The sequence below is a fragment of the Zophobas morio genome, unplaced genomic scaffold (genome assembly GCF_036711695.1).
Source record: "Zophobas morio isolate AGI-343-1 ecotype UQ-CSIRO unplaced genomic scaffold, CSIRO_AGI_Zmor_V1 ptg000058l, whole genome shotgun sequence".
Lineage (NCBI taxonomy): Eukaryota > Metazoa > Arthropoda > Insecta > Coleoptera > Tenebrionidae > Zophobas > Zophobas morio.
This window is the reverse complement of record NW_026972163.1, coordinates 6,743,987-6,762,471: the sequence shown is the minus strand read 5'-3', so window position 1 is coordinate 6,762,471 and position 18,485 is coordinate 6,743,987. Positions and strand designations below refer to the sequence as shown.

Here is an 18,485-nt window from a genome sequence, read left to right as displayed (position 1 = left end):
TATGTACAATTTTGAAGTGACGTCATCGCATTAGTGGTGGGGATGATTAGACAAATTTTGGTTAGCGTTTTACCATCTACATGATATTCTTAATATAAGTACAAAATTTCACAACAATCGGTCGAGTACTTTCGGAGATTATCTGTCTAATAAAAATCCGGGACGGCAGACGGACAGACAGACGGACGGACAGACGGACGGACAGACGGACGGACAGACGGACGGACAGACAGACGGAAATGGGAGACCTATTTCTTCGTCTTCTAGGGGTCATGAAAGATCGAGAAAACGTAAAAGTGGAGAGTCGGCCGACGGGCTCGATTACAATACTTCCTTTGCTTACGCTCGGGAAGTAATATAAAATTTGATTTTACTTTTTTCATTTTGGGATAACCAGCGGCATAAATAACACTCCCGGAGTCCCTGCGGCGTACGGACAATATAGATTATATTTAAACCGCATAACTAACAGGATAAAATATCCCCTTCAGTGGTACTAGCAATCTGAAGTGTTTATTTATGTTTATTCATCAAAAGAATGTCACGTATGTGATGTACTTACATTTTATATTTTTTCCATTCATTAACTGTCCATTATACTAACTACAATAATTGTCTTTCCCTTGTTCATAGGTGCTGGGTAATTTCCTTGCAAATATTAAAATATCATCAAATGTGTTAGTTTTAAATTAGGCATCACGTTCCCTTCACCTCATTAATAAGTAAGATAATATAAAACCAATTGTAAATTAAAAATGGAAGCGAGCGGAGGCCAGAATAAGAAAATAAACTTGCACGTTATCGCTATTATACGTGCGTATCAATTATACCATACAAGCCCATCACACGTAGAAATTAGTTTCGTTTGAATGAGTTTGTCTTCTCAAAACAGAGGACTAAAATTATTAATTAAACCACAATCGAACAAAATATTATGAACATTATAATTCTTATTTTAGCATTATTATATAAAGGCGTTCTTTCACATTTTCGAGAAAATGGGGTGACTGACTCGTTTTTAATTTGACCAATAAGTCTGTGATGACGTCATCAACATGGATAATACTAGTTACAGCACGAAAGAAAAATAGTCACAGCGCATTACCAGTGCACGAAAAAAAAATTGGTGGAAATTTGTTTCGACAGAACTTCCCTCGCTCCTGAAAAATAATGATAATTTTTTTTGAGTTACCCTGTATACGCAAATCCAAAAAATATTAATGGAATGATAAATCACAAGTACAGACTCATAATATTTTGTACATTATGATGCTCTTTATAGCCTTAAAACATCTGCAACATTTCGAAGCATTCGGGTTAGCAGATTCAAAATTAAATTGCACAATACTGTTTTAGAATTTCGATTTTTTTCCCAAAAATCTGGACGTTTCGGGTAAAAACTCAATTCGGAGTCGTAAACTACATGTGTAGGACTATGTTATTTTATACAATTTAAAACCCATTTACTATGAACAATTTGAAGTGACGTCATCGCATTAGTGGTGCGGATGACTAGAGACATTTTGGTTAGCGTTTTACCATCTACATAATATTCCTAATATAAGTACAAAATTTCACAACAATCGGTCGAGTACTTTCGGAGATTATCTGTCTAATAAAAATCCGGGACGGCAGACGGACAGACGGACAGACGGACAGACGGACAGAAGGACAGACGGACAGACGGACAGACGGACAGACGGACAGACGGACGGACAGACGGACGGCAACGGGAGACCTATTTCTTCGTCCTCTGGGGGTAATGAAATGTCGAGAAAACGTAAAAGTAGAGAGTCGGCCGACGGACTCGGATTACAATACTTCTTTTGCTTACACTCGGGAAGTAAAAATTAATGAATCCGTGAATTTTGTTTGTTGATTTAATCAGGAACTACAAACCCGAACGCTTTGAAATCTTCGAGATGTTTTAAAGTTATCATAAGCGTGGTAAGTTTTTAGTCAAAATGTATTTGTTCATCCTCCTAAAAAATTGATGACGTACCCAAAAATTTTGCTGAATAAATCCTATCTAAAATGTACAAAATAGGATGAGTCTGTACTTGTGATTTATCATTGCATTCATATTTTTTGGATTTGCATAAACAAGGTGACTCAAAATAATTAATGAATCAGTCAATTTATTAAAGGAAGTGAAACCAGAAGAGAGGAAAGTTCTGTCGAAACAACTTTCGACCAATTTTTGTATTTATGTCCGTCACACAATTTCGTCTATTAATTGGTAATAACAACCTGTTTTATATCTTCATATTTAACTTATCAATCAAATTGTATTTCCCCATTTCAAAAGGTCACGAGCCGCCACTGCTAAATCGTCGGACTGGTATATATTAGCTTTTGACTATGAAGGGTTGTTTACATTGTTTCTTTCACTGGTATTCGCAAAAACCTAGTTGCTGGCCTTCTCATGCAAATAACTATTTTTTTTTCTCAGTAAAACGCAGTACAGAGATGCGATGTCAAAGCAACGAACTTGAAATTCCAATCGTAACGTAAACATTTTTGATATACAATGCATAACCAAATACTTATGCATATGGTCGGCAAAACCTTGAAAATGTAAAACTTCACATTTCAGTCCTACGAAACCCTAAATATTCCTGATTTTTTTTTATTTCCTAATAATGACAATATTTTTTTATCTTTCGAGTTTTACAAGTTTATAGATTTCTCACAAACAACAATTAAAAACAAAAATTATAACATCACAGTGACATTTAAACGATTATCACTTAGCAACTTCTTGCACATCAACTAAAGCGGTGTCTAACAGAAAAATACATGTGATTGTAAAGCTTCCCCAGTAGCAAGCAATATTTTTCTAATATTTATACAAGATTGATATAATATTAAATGTTGACTAGATATTACAAATATTTATATAATATTCATTTTATATTTATAAATTTATGTATGAATTTCAACATATATTACATATTTATGAAATGTCTTTTTATCAAGATACCGAACAAAAAAAATTAAAAAAAAAGTACCATGTTGGGACAACTTGTAAGTAATTTATTTCATAGGGTTTTTATTGGATCAATATTAAAAACTGATTTGAAAAAATACCAGCTATTGTGAAATTGACACTATTCGAAATCTCGCTTTGCACACTATTAATTGCTCATTAAAAAGTAATATTTTTTTATTTTTGCGAACAAAAAGTAACAATTTTATTCATCATTTTTATAAAACTTACTTAAATTTGCGTTTCACCTACAGATGCGCTTGCTCTGCTGGAACGCGTTTGCGCAATGTGCAACATATACATAAGTATTTTCTGTTATTGTTGGTGGTTCAAAAAGTATTTTGTGTAAGTTCATGGTGTTTGTCCTATTGTGAATTGTGATTATCGGTACTGCGATAAATTCAGAATAGTGTAGTAAATACCGTTTTGTCAAGAAAACAGTACTAAACCTACATAACCTCACTTCTACATGCAATGCAGAAAATGCAATTTCTCAACACGTAAGTATATTTAAGAGGTTTAATATTTCTGAATATAAGCATATTATGAATGTAGAGACAAAATGATGAATGTAGAGACAAAATGATGAATGTCCGGGCGCAACCAAAAAAAAAAGAAGACATTGAGTTAGAAATTGCGGGAGATATGCAGAAATTGGATGAATTGGTGAGCATTTATTATTATTATTAACTCCTAGTATTTATAAACTAGTTTCAGACTGATCATAATGTTTATTTGTCAGGAAGAGAAGACGTAAAAAAACATGTATGCAATTTTGAAGAAATTATTAAAACTGAGCCAAATTGCTTTCAAGTTTTCAGGGCAAGGAAAAAAATAAGCTCTCTTTTAGTGAACTCACAATTCACAAGGCTACAATATGTAAAGTTATGTGATTTCTTAAAAATTACGAACTTTGTAAGTTAATTTAATTGTAGGTACCACGTACCACACGGAAACGTTACAAAAACGCCACAACTACTGAAATTTAAAAAATGGTAGGACCTCATTAAGCGCAGACAAAAGCAAGAATGAATTCTCATCGAAAACAACATGAGGTATGATTTTTTTTATTTTAATTAATTATATTGTTTTTCAATGAATTGGTTATAGAGCAAATAATTATTAAATAAATATTTCTGTATAACGATTGAAATGTAGCAGAACATTGTTAATTCCATTGACAATGTATTTTTATTTCATTGTAAGTTGGCAGTGTATTTTTATGTTTAAAAAAATTATATTGTGTTTCATATCAGGTGATTTTTTAAATTTATGCTCTGGTTGCCCATGAAGATTATGCCAGCAGTTTCAGTTTCACTGCTGACAAAAGTGTCATGGGTAACTATAGCAGAAATTAAAAAAAAAACTCACCTGGTACAAATTTTCAACGAATTGGTTGCAGGACAAATAATTTTTAAAAGTATAAATATTGCCGCAACGTTTCAAATACACTGTTATTTCCAGTGACAATGTATTTTTGTGTTTAATAAATTTTATATTGTATTCCACACAAGTTTTTTTATATCCATGCCTCCTTTCGTATGAAGAACATTTATTAAATTATTTTTAAAAATTCCTTTTACGGCATTTTATTCAAACTCAAACAAGTAAGTAAATAATTTAACTACTAATCTGTTGAAAATGTTGGGCATTTTGGGGGGATGCTACGGCTTTTTTGTAATGATGGCCGAAGAAGTCCAGAGGTTGCAGATTTGCACTTCGAAGAGGCTCTAGGTGACGCAGAGATGGCGAATTAACACATGCAGATTAGTGGCGAACAACATTGGTAGAGCACTTACGGCTTCAGTATAGCCCAGATTGATCTGACTGTATGTCGTCGATCCAATGGGGCTCTAGAGGCGAGTCACCGATGAAAAAAAATGTTAAAAATTAATTAACGTCAAAGTGACACTGCCAAATTCAAAGCAATCATGGATTAGGCATTTCATTTTAAATTTAGATAATATCAAGTGGTACAGGGTATTAGTATTTTGGGTTGCGTAAAAATAATTTTCAGAAGTAATTCTCTCGTGACTAACCCTGTAGTTTGTACACATTGTCGAAAAGCTTACGATGGGATTGATCATTTTATTTTGTTAAACAAACATCCAGAGTTTGGCTTTTCAGAGTCATTACTTCAATTGTTTTTATCATATATTACTGAAAGGAGTCTAGTCGCAAGATATTGAAATTTTTGTTCTAAAGGGTTCACTCCAACATCTGGCCTGCCGTAGGGTTCAAATTTGGGACCACTGTTATTTCCCCTACTTATCAATAATTCAAAATATTTTTTGTGAGAAACTTCTATTTCCGGATGCCTCACGTTGTACCTATAAGGAAATAAATTCTGCGGAAGATTGTATAATTCGTCAATATAATATTAATGCTGTTATTGGTTTCCCTAAAGATAATCGTTTAACAATTAATATAGACAAGTGTTATAGTAGCCTGCATATATTGTAGCTGTCCATAGAGTCGAAATTTGCGAATAAAAATAAAATAAAACCGGCTCAAACGGAGCCGACGACGGCTTGCAAGTTCTCTGTCACTAAGGCACGCGTCGCATCACACAGGGGTGTATTTAAGGCCGATTACACAAAATCTTAGAGTCACTGTAATCTTACTATTTTCTATCTACGACAAACGATTTGTCACACAGCTACGAAACCGACGATCTAGAGAAAGATGGAAGTTTGAAAATGTATTTGAACAAGTGTACTAACCGTTTGGTGCAACGCAATTGGTTCAAGCAAAGTAAAATATGACAGGAAACAAACCGTCCACGTGGACTAGTTAGACAAATTATATCCGGAAAGAGGGTTTAAAATTTAAGATCTCGTAGCAAAGCATTGAGTACTGATTGACTGTTTTTAAAGTTAACTTGAGTATTTCTAATAACCCAAAATTTTTTTGGAAGTTCATTCGAGACAAGAGAAACAGTGTTATGATACCTAATGATAGGTGTTTAAATCAAGAAGTTGCTAAAGGAGAAAAACAAATAGCGGACCTTTTTGCGAAGTATTTTTCTTCAGTCTATGTGAAAGATAATTCAAGAATTTTTTTATGAAATTTTGAAGTACCTTTGCAGGTGAATGACAATGGTTTAACCGTTACTCTTTTAATTGTTTTTGAACATATTTATTTTTGCCTTGTATCTGTCTTGCAATAGTGGACCTGATGGAATTCCTAACGTCGCTTTAAAGAATTGCAACTGTACTCTTGCATGGAAGAACAGTTACATTACTACGGACTTTAAATCTGGACAGAGACAGCGAATTGATAACTATAGAGGACTCAGCAATCAATCAGTAATTCCCAAACATCTAGATAGTATTGTATCTTCTCAACTGCAGTGGACATCTTCATTATAATAATCTCTCCTAAACAGTTTGGTTCTCGCAGCAACAGATGGACAATGTCTAATTTATTACTCTAGAATATTATTCTTTTCTTAATAAATCTATCAGTAGTCAATCCCAAGTTGATTCTATTTATACGGACTTCGCTAAAGCGTTCGAACGTATTAACCATAGATTATTAATTCTGAAATTGCTAAAATTAGGGTTTAAAGATTTGACAATTAGTTGGCTAACCTCCTTTGTTACGGACAGAAAACAACAGATCCGCATTGGTTAATACATTTCAGATCATTTTGATGTTTCTTCTGGTGTACAGCAAGGTACACACTATCCTTTTTTTATTATTCATCAAGGATTTGAGTAGTTGTTTTCGTCATTGTAATTATCTTTTTTATGCTGATGATTTGAAACTTTTTAAAAATATACGTTTTACTTTGGATGTGAAAAACTTCAACTTGATTTAGAGTCTTGATTGACTGGTGTGATAAAAATTGGTTACCTTTAAATTTAAAAAAGTGCTACATAATTTCATTTTATAATACGAAGTCTTTCATTGAGTTCGACTATCAGTTAAATAATCATTCTGTGTCTCGTATTTCAGAAATTAAAGATTTGTGGTAATATTTGACCGCGCTCTTTCCTTCAAATCTCATTATTTGTATATTTTCAAAAAATCTTTACAAATCTGGGGACTCATTTGGCGTAATTGTAAGGATCTTTCTCCAGTGACCCTAAAGACTCTTTTTTGTTCTTTGGTCCGTTGTGATCTGGAGTATTGTTCTTCTATTTGGATTCCAATTTACTATGTTGAATTTGAACTGTTGGAAAAAGTGCAAAAAAGGTTTCTCCGCACTATAGAATATAAACTACGCCGTAGACACAATAAAGGTGATTACCAATGGACTATGAATAAACTTAACATCCAAACACTGAGCGTTCGAAGACAGATTGCTGATGCTTGCGTTCTTCATGGGCTTATTAATGGCTATATTGACAATCCAGATTTGTTAGCTAAGTTGTCCTTCGTCGTCCCGGCAGTTGACAGCCGATACATTTAGGATTCTTTCGGCGACTACTAATTTCTCTGCTGATCATTCTTTAAGAAGAATTATGGAGGCGGCTAATGGTTATATGAAAAGCAAGAAGTTTGTTTATTTAGTTCTTCTAAATCGGTATTTAAGAATCAAATTACTTTTTATTATCGACATTAAGTTTTGTTGCATGCTAATATCTGTACATTCACCAGTTTGTTAAGAGGGAGAGAGAGACAGAAACGGGAGACCTATTTCTTCGTATTTCAGTCATGAACATTCCTGAAAACATAAAAGTAGGGAGTCTGCCGATAGAGTCGGTTACAATACTTCCTGACTTAAGACTGGAAATTTTATATCTCAAACTTTTGGCGTCACATCTGGAGTTCCGCAAGGGTCGCACTACAGACCAATTCTGTTCTTACTTTCCATTAATGATTTAGAAGATTGTTTTAAGTATTCTAATTTCTTAATTGACTAATGCGAATGACCTTAAAATTTTCAAACAAATACGTTCTTTAGAAGATGCATTGGGCCTTACAGTTCGACTTGGTTGAACTTCATAAATGGTGTCTGAATAACCAGCTTTTTTTGAATATTGACAAATGCTACTCTATGTCATTTTGTAACTTGAAAAATCCATTTATATACTTACACATACAGATTAGAAAATATTCCCTTAAAAATTGTAAATGAGATAAAAGATCTTCGAATTTTCGATTCGAAACTGACATTTAAGAGTCACTTACATATTTTGGAAAGCTATAAGGATGTGGATAAGAACCCTTTTTTATTCTTTAGTCAGATCTCTATTGGAGTATTGTTCGCCAGTTTGGCATCCATACTTCGATGTAGACATTGATTTGCTAGATAGAAAGTTCAGAAAAAATTTCTTCGTTGCATTGAATTTAAATCTCATTTGGTTCATCAGCAAGGAAATTATGATAATGTAAGAAAACTCATGAATCTGCAAACGTTAGATTTGGGGAGGATTTTAGCAGATAGGTGTGTACTCCATGGGCTTGTTAATTCTTATATAAACTCAACATGTCTATTGTCAAAATTATCTTTTTATGTTTCTCGTTCTGATGTAAGTAGCACTCGTCGTTTTAAAATTTTTAGGGTAGCTTTATCGAAAACTAATTTATCTTTAAAACATTCAGTTACGAGATTTAGGGAATTAGGAAATAAGTTTCTTGTCTATTATAGGTAAAATTTAGTTAGGTTCATCACTTTATGTATGAATTGAATACTAGTTCTTTTAGTTTTTGTGCTTATTTTTAATTTCTGTGTTATTGCAATATCAATGTAAATAGGTGATTTCTGTAATAATAAATTTCTACATATTAGGAGTGATAGTGGGGAATTGTGGAGAAAAGAAAATGTCGCGTTCTGATTGGACAAAAGCTGTGAAGAAAAGTGCTCATTCTTCAATAGATTGAAAAATGGTCAATTTTCTCAATCCAAAATGGAGTAAAAATTCAACATTTTCTCAATATGAGTAGAAAAAAGCTGTTTACTTTTGGCTTAAAATTTTTCAAGAAGCAAGACTGAATTTAGTAGCACCACCACTCGTGAAATTTTTATCGAATAACCTTTACTTTTAATTGTCCAATTTTCTGCAGTGTTTCTATCCCTTTATAGTATTGCGTACATTCCCAGTTGTATTCTCATTTATAAAGAATCCACGAATATTGTCATATCAAAGATTTCTAGGTGGTCAGCCATTGGTTAGGTTCGGTTAAACACCGCTATTTCACTGGTCAAATTTACATGCGTTGAATTGTCAAAAAATTTTCACGTATCATTATCACGTTGAAAATAATACGATAGTAGGCTTTCAGCGGTTTGAAATGGAATACTTAATATAATATTTGAAGCATATTATAGAGTGACCATCAGATGATTGAGCAAGTCGAAAACGAAGAAGTGTCAAATTGAAGTCATAATGATGAGCGCCACAGATACTTCAGGAGAAGAAGATTAAAGATAAGTTTTAAGAAGCGACAATGATTTCACAAAGACTTTCAACAAAAGTGGACAGAAGTATTTTTGTTAAATTATAAAAATGTAAATACAAAATAAAAACCTAATTTTAATTTAATATTGTGTAGTTCTTAAATTTTAGTTTGCCGTATTTTTTTCCAAATAAACTTTACGTGGTAGCAAAAAATTAAGTTCGTGTTATTTAGTAATACAACAAATGTGTAAAACGGTTGTTAAAACAAAAACAGGTTTTTAATGTGTATTTAAATTTTGCAGGCCTGTGTACCTCTACCATCAGAGTTGATCATTTTGTTTTTAAATAATTATTTGACTCTAAGAACTTCAGTCCGCGCATGTTCCCGTATTCCATCGTAGGTAAGTCTGAATGCAATGAACATGAAAACTACGCATGATATAAACGTTTTTGGGTAAAAATTGAGCGAACACAATTTCATAGGTTCTAATATTTTAGTGCTGTATTTCTCTGAAATTAGTAATAATAATAAAAGACTCAATTTTTACAATCTTTGAAGAGTATAAAAAGTGCAAAAATTCAATTACGAGACTTATTTAAAAGATGCGAACATTTTTCCGAACTTATGTTATTGCTTCTGAATTGATGTGACAATGTAATTAAATTCTTGTTAAATTCTGTACACACTAAAGAATAGGCATTGTATTTTTCCAATTAGACTAATGGTATTAGTGGAAGCCAACAAGCTGTGCAATTAAACAACTACTATGGTTTTAATAAAGAAATATTAACCTAAATTGTTTGTCAAGGTTTTAACTTTAAGGATGATAATACATGCTTCTGCGTTCAGACACTACAAGCTGAAAGCTATGAGGATACATATTATAAAATTGTCCTGAGGTTATTTAAACAAAATTTCCCTCACCCCTGAAATACAGTACAACAAATCCCGCTTTTCGAAAAATTATAAAATTTGATTTTGCGAACCTGCATTTTTTGTTGTGACCTCTATAAATTAAGAAAATGATCGAAGGTTATTTGAATAGAACTTCGCAATCGCCGTAATCGTTGCGTTTTATAGCTAATGTATAGTATCAACACTACTGAATTTGCGTAAATTTAAACGAAAAACTATAAACCCTTTTCGAATTTTTCGAATTTTCGTTACTTATGGGTTTTTCGTTCTATTCCCTTGATATTTTGCATATACCTGCATATAACGGCAAATTGCATACACTACTTGATATTTTTGGTTTTTACTGCATATAAATGCATATTTTATGGGTAATTTCCATTATTTGCCTTTATTTTTATTGCTGAAAGATTTTTCGTTGGATTCAAGTAATCTATCTGCTATGTCTTCTATCCTCCTATCGTTTTAAATATGTATAAAGAATGGAATCGGGCAATTACAACGCGTAGCGTTCATCGAATTGGTAATGTAAGAATTCACAGATTACTTTCTTAGGTATTTGGTCAAAGTTTCTTATTACTGTGAGTCGACTATAAACAAAGTGAGTAAATTTTCGGTTTGTTTCTGCAATGAAAACTTTAGTTTGTTAAGACTTTTACTTCTTGAAAGAAATAATTACCGGAACATTTGAATCTGTTCCATTCATTTCACTGTTTGCTTTCTTTTACATAGTTCTTGTGTCAAATTGAAACTACCAAGTACCGAAAGTCGGTAGTTCAAAAGGTGAATTTTAAAATACATAATAAAGTAAAATGAAACGCATGAACTAAATGAATGAACGAAATTGTTGTGATCAAAAAGAAGTTTATTTGAAAAAGTTTATTTATTTAAATATTGTCCTTTAAACTGAGCAAACTATATAGTGCGTTCACGATTTTAACTTCATAAGCATTTTACAGTGAGTTCCAGTGGGTCCAGTAAATCTGTTTGCCGGGGAAGATCTTCTCCTGGTATAAAAGAGTAACGAATAAAAATTATTTTAATATAACACGTAACCTACTTAACTTGCCTAACGGTCTGTATAAGGTACTACGTATTGCCTAGAGTTTCTCACTAAATGAAAAAAATAGTGAGTTAGACTTATAACTCACTTGCAGACAAAGAACTCACTCACCTTCAAGACACTGTGGATAATTTTGCAAGCTATTTTAGCTCACTTTTCGTTAGTGATAATATCTGTGATCATTCAATGGATTGTGATAATAACTGTGATACGCCCGCTGTTTTACATACTTTTTTGAAAAATGCATATGATATTTACACAGTTTTAAAGAAAATCAAGCCAAATTTTACTAGAGGTCCTGATGGCATACAGGCGTTTTTTGTAAAAGATCGTGCCTCTTGTCTTTGTGATCCGTTATGTTATCTATTCAATCTAATAGTTAGCACAGCTACATATCCAAACCAATGGAAATCTGCAAAATAGTCCCTGTTTTTAAATGTAGTGAACGTCATGAAATTGCTAATTATAGACCTATCACGATTATTTCAAATTTTGCCAATATTTTTGAAACCATTTTAGCCAATGTCTTATACAGTCACGTATCATACATATCTTATTAATGAGAGCCAACACGGTTTTATTCATGGAAAATCTACAACCACCAATCTAAGAGAATATGTGCAGTCTATATCCAATGCGTTAGGGCAAGTCAAAGTCAAAAATACATTTATTTAAACTGGTTGGTAACAGTTTTTCTTAAGATATTACATGGCATGGTGTGTGGGGCGCTGCTGAGGCTTAGGGCCTTTTCAGCGCTGCGTTAGGTCGTAGGCTGCAAGTAGATATGGTTTATACAGACCTAACAGGCTTTTGATGTGGTGAATCATTCTATCCTAATTAATAAACTTGCTGCTTTCGGTCTATGGAATAGTTTAATCCAATTTGTTTAAGTCATTTCTATCAAATCATAGTCAATTTGTCGAATATAACGGATATCGTTCACCTAAATATTTTTCATTCGGTGGAGTAACACAAGGTTCGAATTTAGGTCCAATACTATTCATTGTATATTTTAATTACGCACTTTACAGCTAAATTGCCCCATAGACGACTTGAGTGCTGCCATTTTGAATGAATGTGCGCTTTCTTTATGTAAGCCCTTGAGTCTCCTCATGCAGCAATCATTTATCACCGGTGAATTGCCTAACGATTGGAGAACAGCAACTGTCAAACCGATTTTCAAAAAAGGGGACCAACTTGATGCTGGAAATTTTCGCCCTATCAGCCTAACATCTCTGATTAGTAAATTGATGGAATCCATTATATGTCATACTATGATGAAGTTCCTTCTTGAACACAAGATTATTCCGGCCGAGCAACACGGATTTGTGCCCAAACGATCGGTAATTACAAATCTTCTCAGTTGCCTCAACGACTGGTCCAGAGAACTTGACAACGATAATCCTGTCGATGTAATTTATTTTGACTACATCAAAGCATTTGATAAAGTCCCGACGCGTCGCTTGTTGCACAAACTTGAACATTTTGGAATTAGAGGTGGATTACTTAAGTGGATAGAAGGCTTTTTATCGTTTCGAACATTTAGAGTTAAAATTGATGGATGCCTTAGTAATTCACAAAAGGTCCTAAGTGGGGTTCCACAAGGAACAGTTTTAGGCCCCATACTATTCATAGTGTATATCGCCGATCTTACCGTAGAACTTTCCAGTCCTTTCGCTCTGTTCGCTGACGACTTGAAATTGTATAATACCTCGAAGAATAATAATGTTTTAAAGGCGGATTTAATAACACTTTATGCATGGACGCAAAAATGGCTTATGCCCTTCAATATGAAAAAATGTTGTGTACTTCATCTAGGCAGGAACAATCCCAAAATGCAATATAATCTTGGTGGCCACGTTTTGCAGTGTGTATCGTCGCAGATTGACTTGGGCGTCATCATTACAGAAGATTTGTCCTGGTCTTCTCACATCTTATCTGTTGTCAAAAAAGCCAACTCCATTGGATATTTGATAAGAAAAGCTTTTCCCTGTGCCCCCATCGAAATTATCGCAAAACTGCACAAGACATATGTACGCCCAATACTAGAATACGCCAATTCAGTTTGGCATCCAATTCTTGTTAGGGATAAACAGCTGCTGGAGTCCGTTCAACGTCGCATCACCCGTATTCCTTTTGGTTTTCATCGTCCTAGCTATGAAGATCGTCTTAAGATAATGAAATTACCGACAATTGAACACCGTAAAGTTAGAGGAGATGTTATCACAACCTTCAAAATATTATCGCAACTCGATTCGCCTATTCGCCATCTTTTTTCAACATCTGCTGATCCAAGAACACGAGGGCATCGACTAAAGCTACGTAAATATGCTTTCAAAACAAGAATGAGACAATTCTTCCTCCCGGAGCGGGTTTTCGGTATTTGGAACTCTCTATCTCCAAATATAATCGAAAGTTCGTCTTTAATCAGTTTCAAGATAGCACTAGATACCTGGTTCGTCGGTCATCATAACTGATAATACATAGGATGTAAATAAATTTAATTTGTAACAACTGTCCCTTGGGCATAACAGGCTCCAGCCTCTGCCCTATTTCATTTTTAAATAAATAAATAAATAAAATAAATATTTGTGTATGCTGATGATCTGAAAATTTCTAACTGTACGTGTAAATTCTATTGAGGATGGTATTCTTTTACTAAGCGATTTAGATATTTTTGGTGTCTGGTGTGATCAAAACAGTCAAAAAGAAAAACAATTAACAGGGAAAGATACTTAAATCAGATATAAAGAAAATATATTGAATAACAATTTTCACCAATATTTAAATACCATATTCAGTTATTATGCAATCAACAATGTTTGAAAATTTATCTGTCACATCACAGCTCATCGATATATTATTGAAGAAACGACACATACCAACTATAGGACACATCTTGAGTAAATTACTTCTTCAAGTGGAACAGTAAAACATATTTTGCCGTCGAGTGTTATACCTGGGAACTGAAAAGTTTAATTTACTAAATACCTAGCTAGTAACCAAATGTAAAGTTTTGACAAACGTGCATCGCTATATTAACGAAAAAAGATATTTACTTCATGATAGTGGCGTGCATTTATATTATAAAAAAAAATGTAAAATACGTCAGACATCCCTTAAAAATGCAGCGCTACTGAAATACTTGTTTCCACACACACTGAGTTATCCGCGCGCAGGGATAACTTAGCCTGCTAAAAATCAAGACAGTTTTGATTCCAATAGACTTGACTGCAAATGCCACATTCTTCCCCACATACTAGGAGTTTTAATTGTACCCAGTGGCACGTAGTCAAGTCTTGACTCTTCACTCTCTCTGTGTTGCCGCCTTTATGATTATAAAATAAACGGAACCACGGTAATCAAAGTCGATTAAATTAAAGATCTAGGAGTCATTATAAACTCTCATTAAAGGTTTATGCCACATATTCAATATGGTACCGACTATGTCACAAAAATATATATTAAGCTTCATATTCAGACATACTACAAGTTTTACCAACATTGAATGTTTGCTTGCTCTTATGTTAGAAATAAATTGGTATACTGGTGGTGGAATACTGGGGTCCATATTATGGAGTTCATATTTCATCGTTTGAGCGAGCTCAAAGAAAATTCTGCAAACGCCTCTATTACATTAAATTTGGCTCATATTCTGCAAGGTCTTATCCAAATGATGCACTCTTAATCGGTGTAAATATTGTTTCATTAAAAGCGAGAAGAACTTATGCTAACATCATATTTTTATACAAGTTAATTCATGGTCGCATTAGCTGTGCTAATCTCATTCAAGATTTATCATTTTTTGTTCCGCGCTCAAATTGTCGTTATCCTAAGACTTTTGTACTCAAAATTTGTATAACCAACCTGTTGTACTACGCTTCGTTCAACAATCTGTGTCGATGTTACAACAGAATTGTGTCTGCCGTCGATATAGTTATTTCTGCTTAATTTTAACGAATTTAGTGTTATATGTAAGGAAGTTTTGTTTTAAATATTTGTTTTAGTTAATCTTGTAATTTGTAATTTGTATTTGTAGATACATGTTTTTTGTCTTTGAGTAATGAAATTTGTACAGTGAGTTTTGAAATATACTATTAGAGGTAAGTCTGTTGCATAGGTCTGACAATACAATATGTCTTTGGTTGCAGCAAAACTAAAAAAGAGATTCGAAAATAAAGGAGCTGGCAGCTGTTGACCTATGCTTAAGAAAATATAAACTAACAAGTGCACCATCATAACAAAGATCTCGCACTTACGATTAAGAGTCATATATCTTCGTGTTTTTTTTTTGGGGAAGAAATTTTAATTTTTGCATAGTTGTAGAGCCGTACAGGTAACTATGTCTTACACAGACAATTCGCTTTACGTGAAACTGAAAATCTTGAATTCGTCGTTAATCCTTCGTCTACTCAAATCCGTATAATTGAATATAATGTGCCGCAAATGTGATCTAATTTGTCGTAAGCGTAATCTGTTTGGTCTCGATTTACAATCTACTTAGATCTAGTTACTGAAGGTTCGCGTTGGATTAGTTTTGTTGTACTTTTAAAATAACTATATCTTGAAACAATAATAATCTTGACAATTGAAAGATACCACTAGCAAACTACTGGTGAAATAAGAAATTTTTAATTAACACGGTACAACTTTATTCTTCATTTCCAGTAAAAAAAAATTTTAAACCCATCTAAACAATATGAGATTTATTGCCACAGCTGGTGCACTATATCCTGTAAGACAACGTATCTACGTTTTTTGTCATGTTGACCTTACATTTTTTTGTCGATTATTTAAAATATATCTCAACTTTGTAATTCTTTTCAATATTTATTTATTTTTTTAACATCATCAAAATCAACACAGTCATCTTGTTACTCATCGTTAATATAAACAGATCTGAATTTTGTATAATATAACTTCATAAATGTAGACCACCAAACTGATGTTTGTATATTAGTATCATTATGGTTCCGATAAGTTCCTTGCGGTCTGATATCGTTAACATCCCAGGCAACATGATGTCGTCTTTTTGACGTGAATAAATGGTCATCAATTACGTCATAGTGACCAAAGATTTCACGTGATATTGACGTACCAATGACGGTCAAATGTCTCGTCCAGATGACGTCATTTTCTAACGAATTATTGACGTGATGTACTGACGTCTTAGAGTCGTCATTTTGTAACGAACTATTGACGTGATGTACTGACGTCTTAGAGACGGCATTTATTGTCCATTTTAAGACGTTTTTTATATTTTGATTTTTAGAAAAAATTATGCAATAAATAAAATGCTGAAATAATTTTATATTTTTATATTGTTTACCTTAAATAAAATATATAATTCGTTGTAATCACCAGGTAAATACCAAAACAAAATATATATTAAAGTTAAAACAAATTAGAGTAAAAAAAATAAATTTACCACAATTCTGTACAACCAACAATGAACTTCAATAAACAAATAAAAAAATATATGTCAATTAAACAAATTAAAGATAAACCACTCCTAAGAACACAAACAAATCTACATACAGGTAATCAAGAGTATAATTAGTATAAAAAAAAGGATGATATACAATATATAATCAAAAATTAACATTGCAATAAAATATGCTATTTAAAGAAAAATCTGTTTTAAAACACAAAGACATCTATTTAGTTACAAAGAATATTAAAAGAAAACTATAATAAACTATAAATCAGTCTTAAAAACACAAACAAATTATATTATATGTACATATGAATTGGAATTCATTGTATTTTTTTAACTTACAAAGAAATCTGCTTGTTCTAATTAGCAAAGATAATCTTGTAATTCGTCAAAATTTGTTTAGGTGTGGTCCTGGTGGCATAACTTCTATTTTTGCTTTCTTTTTCTGTTGTCGGATTTAATAACTTTTCCATGTTGGAGATTTTTTCACTCGTTTCCTTTAGCATTTCTTTCGTTTCGCACATATGTTTTGTATTTGTTTCAAATCTAGAATAAAATTATGTTCATTAGCATTAGTTCATAAAAAATTGCACTAACATACCTTTGCAATATTTTATGGCGCCTTATTTTCAAAAACAATCACCGTAAGTTCTTCATAATCAGTGGGAGTATCTTCAGTGATTAATGGTGGTCTTTCCAGCTTATCTGACAAAACTGCTTTTGTTATCTACATACAGTTAACAAAAATAACAGAAACACGTAAAAATTAAAATGATTACTTTATTAGATATTAACTTACCTAGTGTAAATAAGTACAACCCACACTGAATCGCAAAAAATTTTTACAAAACTGCGTTAAAAATGAAGTGAGTAACGGATACACGAGAAAGTTTCGGTGGTTGAGAACCAACTGGAAATATTGGAATGCTTCACTGTGAAGTGCAATAAACATAAATACCGAAAACAGGTAAAGTCCGAATGCACGCCTCAAACACCTGATGTATTGTATAGTAAATACGGAAGTTGAGCATTATTTTTTCATTAGATGAAATAAATTTAATAAAACTAAATATTAAATCACTCTCTAATTTTTTTGGTAACCATTATCACTTTATAAACGTCTTTATAAAATCAAAATTCGACGAAGGAATTCTTCAAAATCTTGTCCCGTTTTAGGGACAATGGACAAAGAATTTTTATGACCTTGTTTGCGTGGTAGGGTCTTTTCACAATTATACGGTCAACCCCGGATGTTCTATTTATAATTTGCCAAGCAGGTACTTACAAAATAGCACTTCTAGAGTAAACCAGTCTTCAGAAATAATTATTTTGTTAGAAAATATTAGAATGAAAAAACTTGTCTTTGGTGCATTTCTAATAAAGCCGTTGTATTTTTTGCTCTAAATAGTTATAATTAAGCATTATGAAGGCCACTTTTTAAAGAATACGACGACCCACATCTAATTGATCATATAATCTATAAAAAATGACGAAGAAAAGACGGCCTTTTGACGTCATTAATTGACGTCAGAAATAAGTCATAAAAATCTCGTCATTATCACGTGATTTTTTGGGCGAATGACGTCGCCGACGAGTTATGACCAAAAATTGACGTGAATCAGACGACAGTCTGCTGCTTGGGATTTGAGCATCGAAAAGTAACTGTAGGTGTTTTTTATTTGATCGCTCGTTATATTGCTTTATTAGGAGCAAAAATGAGACCTTTCGTGGTG

General features: G+C 32.8%; 2 protein-coding genes across 3 annotated transcripts in view; one reads left to right on the top strand and one right to left on the bottom strand.

Moving 5' to 3' along the window:
* LOC135143102 (protein kinase C, brain isozyme-like) overlaps nucleotides 1-18,485 on the bottom strand; it is a 183,262-nt gene that overhangs the window by 142,640 nt on the left and 22,137 nt on the right. The gene's annotated exons all lie outside the window — the stretch shown is intronic.
* LOC135143108 (uncharacterized) lies at nucleotides 3,270-4,418 on the top strand. Of its 2 annotated transcripts, none has more exons than XR_010282677.1 (4): nucleotides 3,270-3,489; nucleotides 3,545-3,655; nucleotides 3,707-3,868; nucleotides 3,925-4,418. XR_010282677.1 is itself a non-coding variant. In XM_064074978.1 (4 exons), exons 1-4 carry the CDS (start codon nucleotides 3,464-3,466, stop codon nucleotides 3,976-3,978), a joined length of 333 nt encoding a protein of 110 aa, XP_063931048.1. In that variant the 5' UTR covers nucleotides 3,270-3,463; the 3' UTR covers nucleotides 3,979-4,418. The 2 variants fall into 2 exon arrangements, 1 of the variants encoding a protein (XP_063931048.1); XM_064074978.1 differs by having other exon boundaries at nucleotides 3,565-3,655.

Coding starts and splice junctions, on each gene's coding strand:
- LOC135143108 (XM_064074978.1), top strand. CDS start 3,464: ATGCAGAAAATGCAATTTCTCAACAC. Junction 3,490..3,564: donor AAAATGCAATTTCTCAACAC/GTAAGTATATTT, acceptor TGATGAATGTAG/AGACAAAATGATGAATGTCC. Junction 3,656..3,706: donor TGCAGAAATTGGATGAATTG/GTGAGCATTTAT, acceptor AACTAGTTTCAG/ACTGATCATAATGTTTATTT.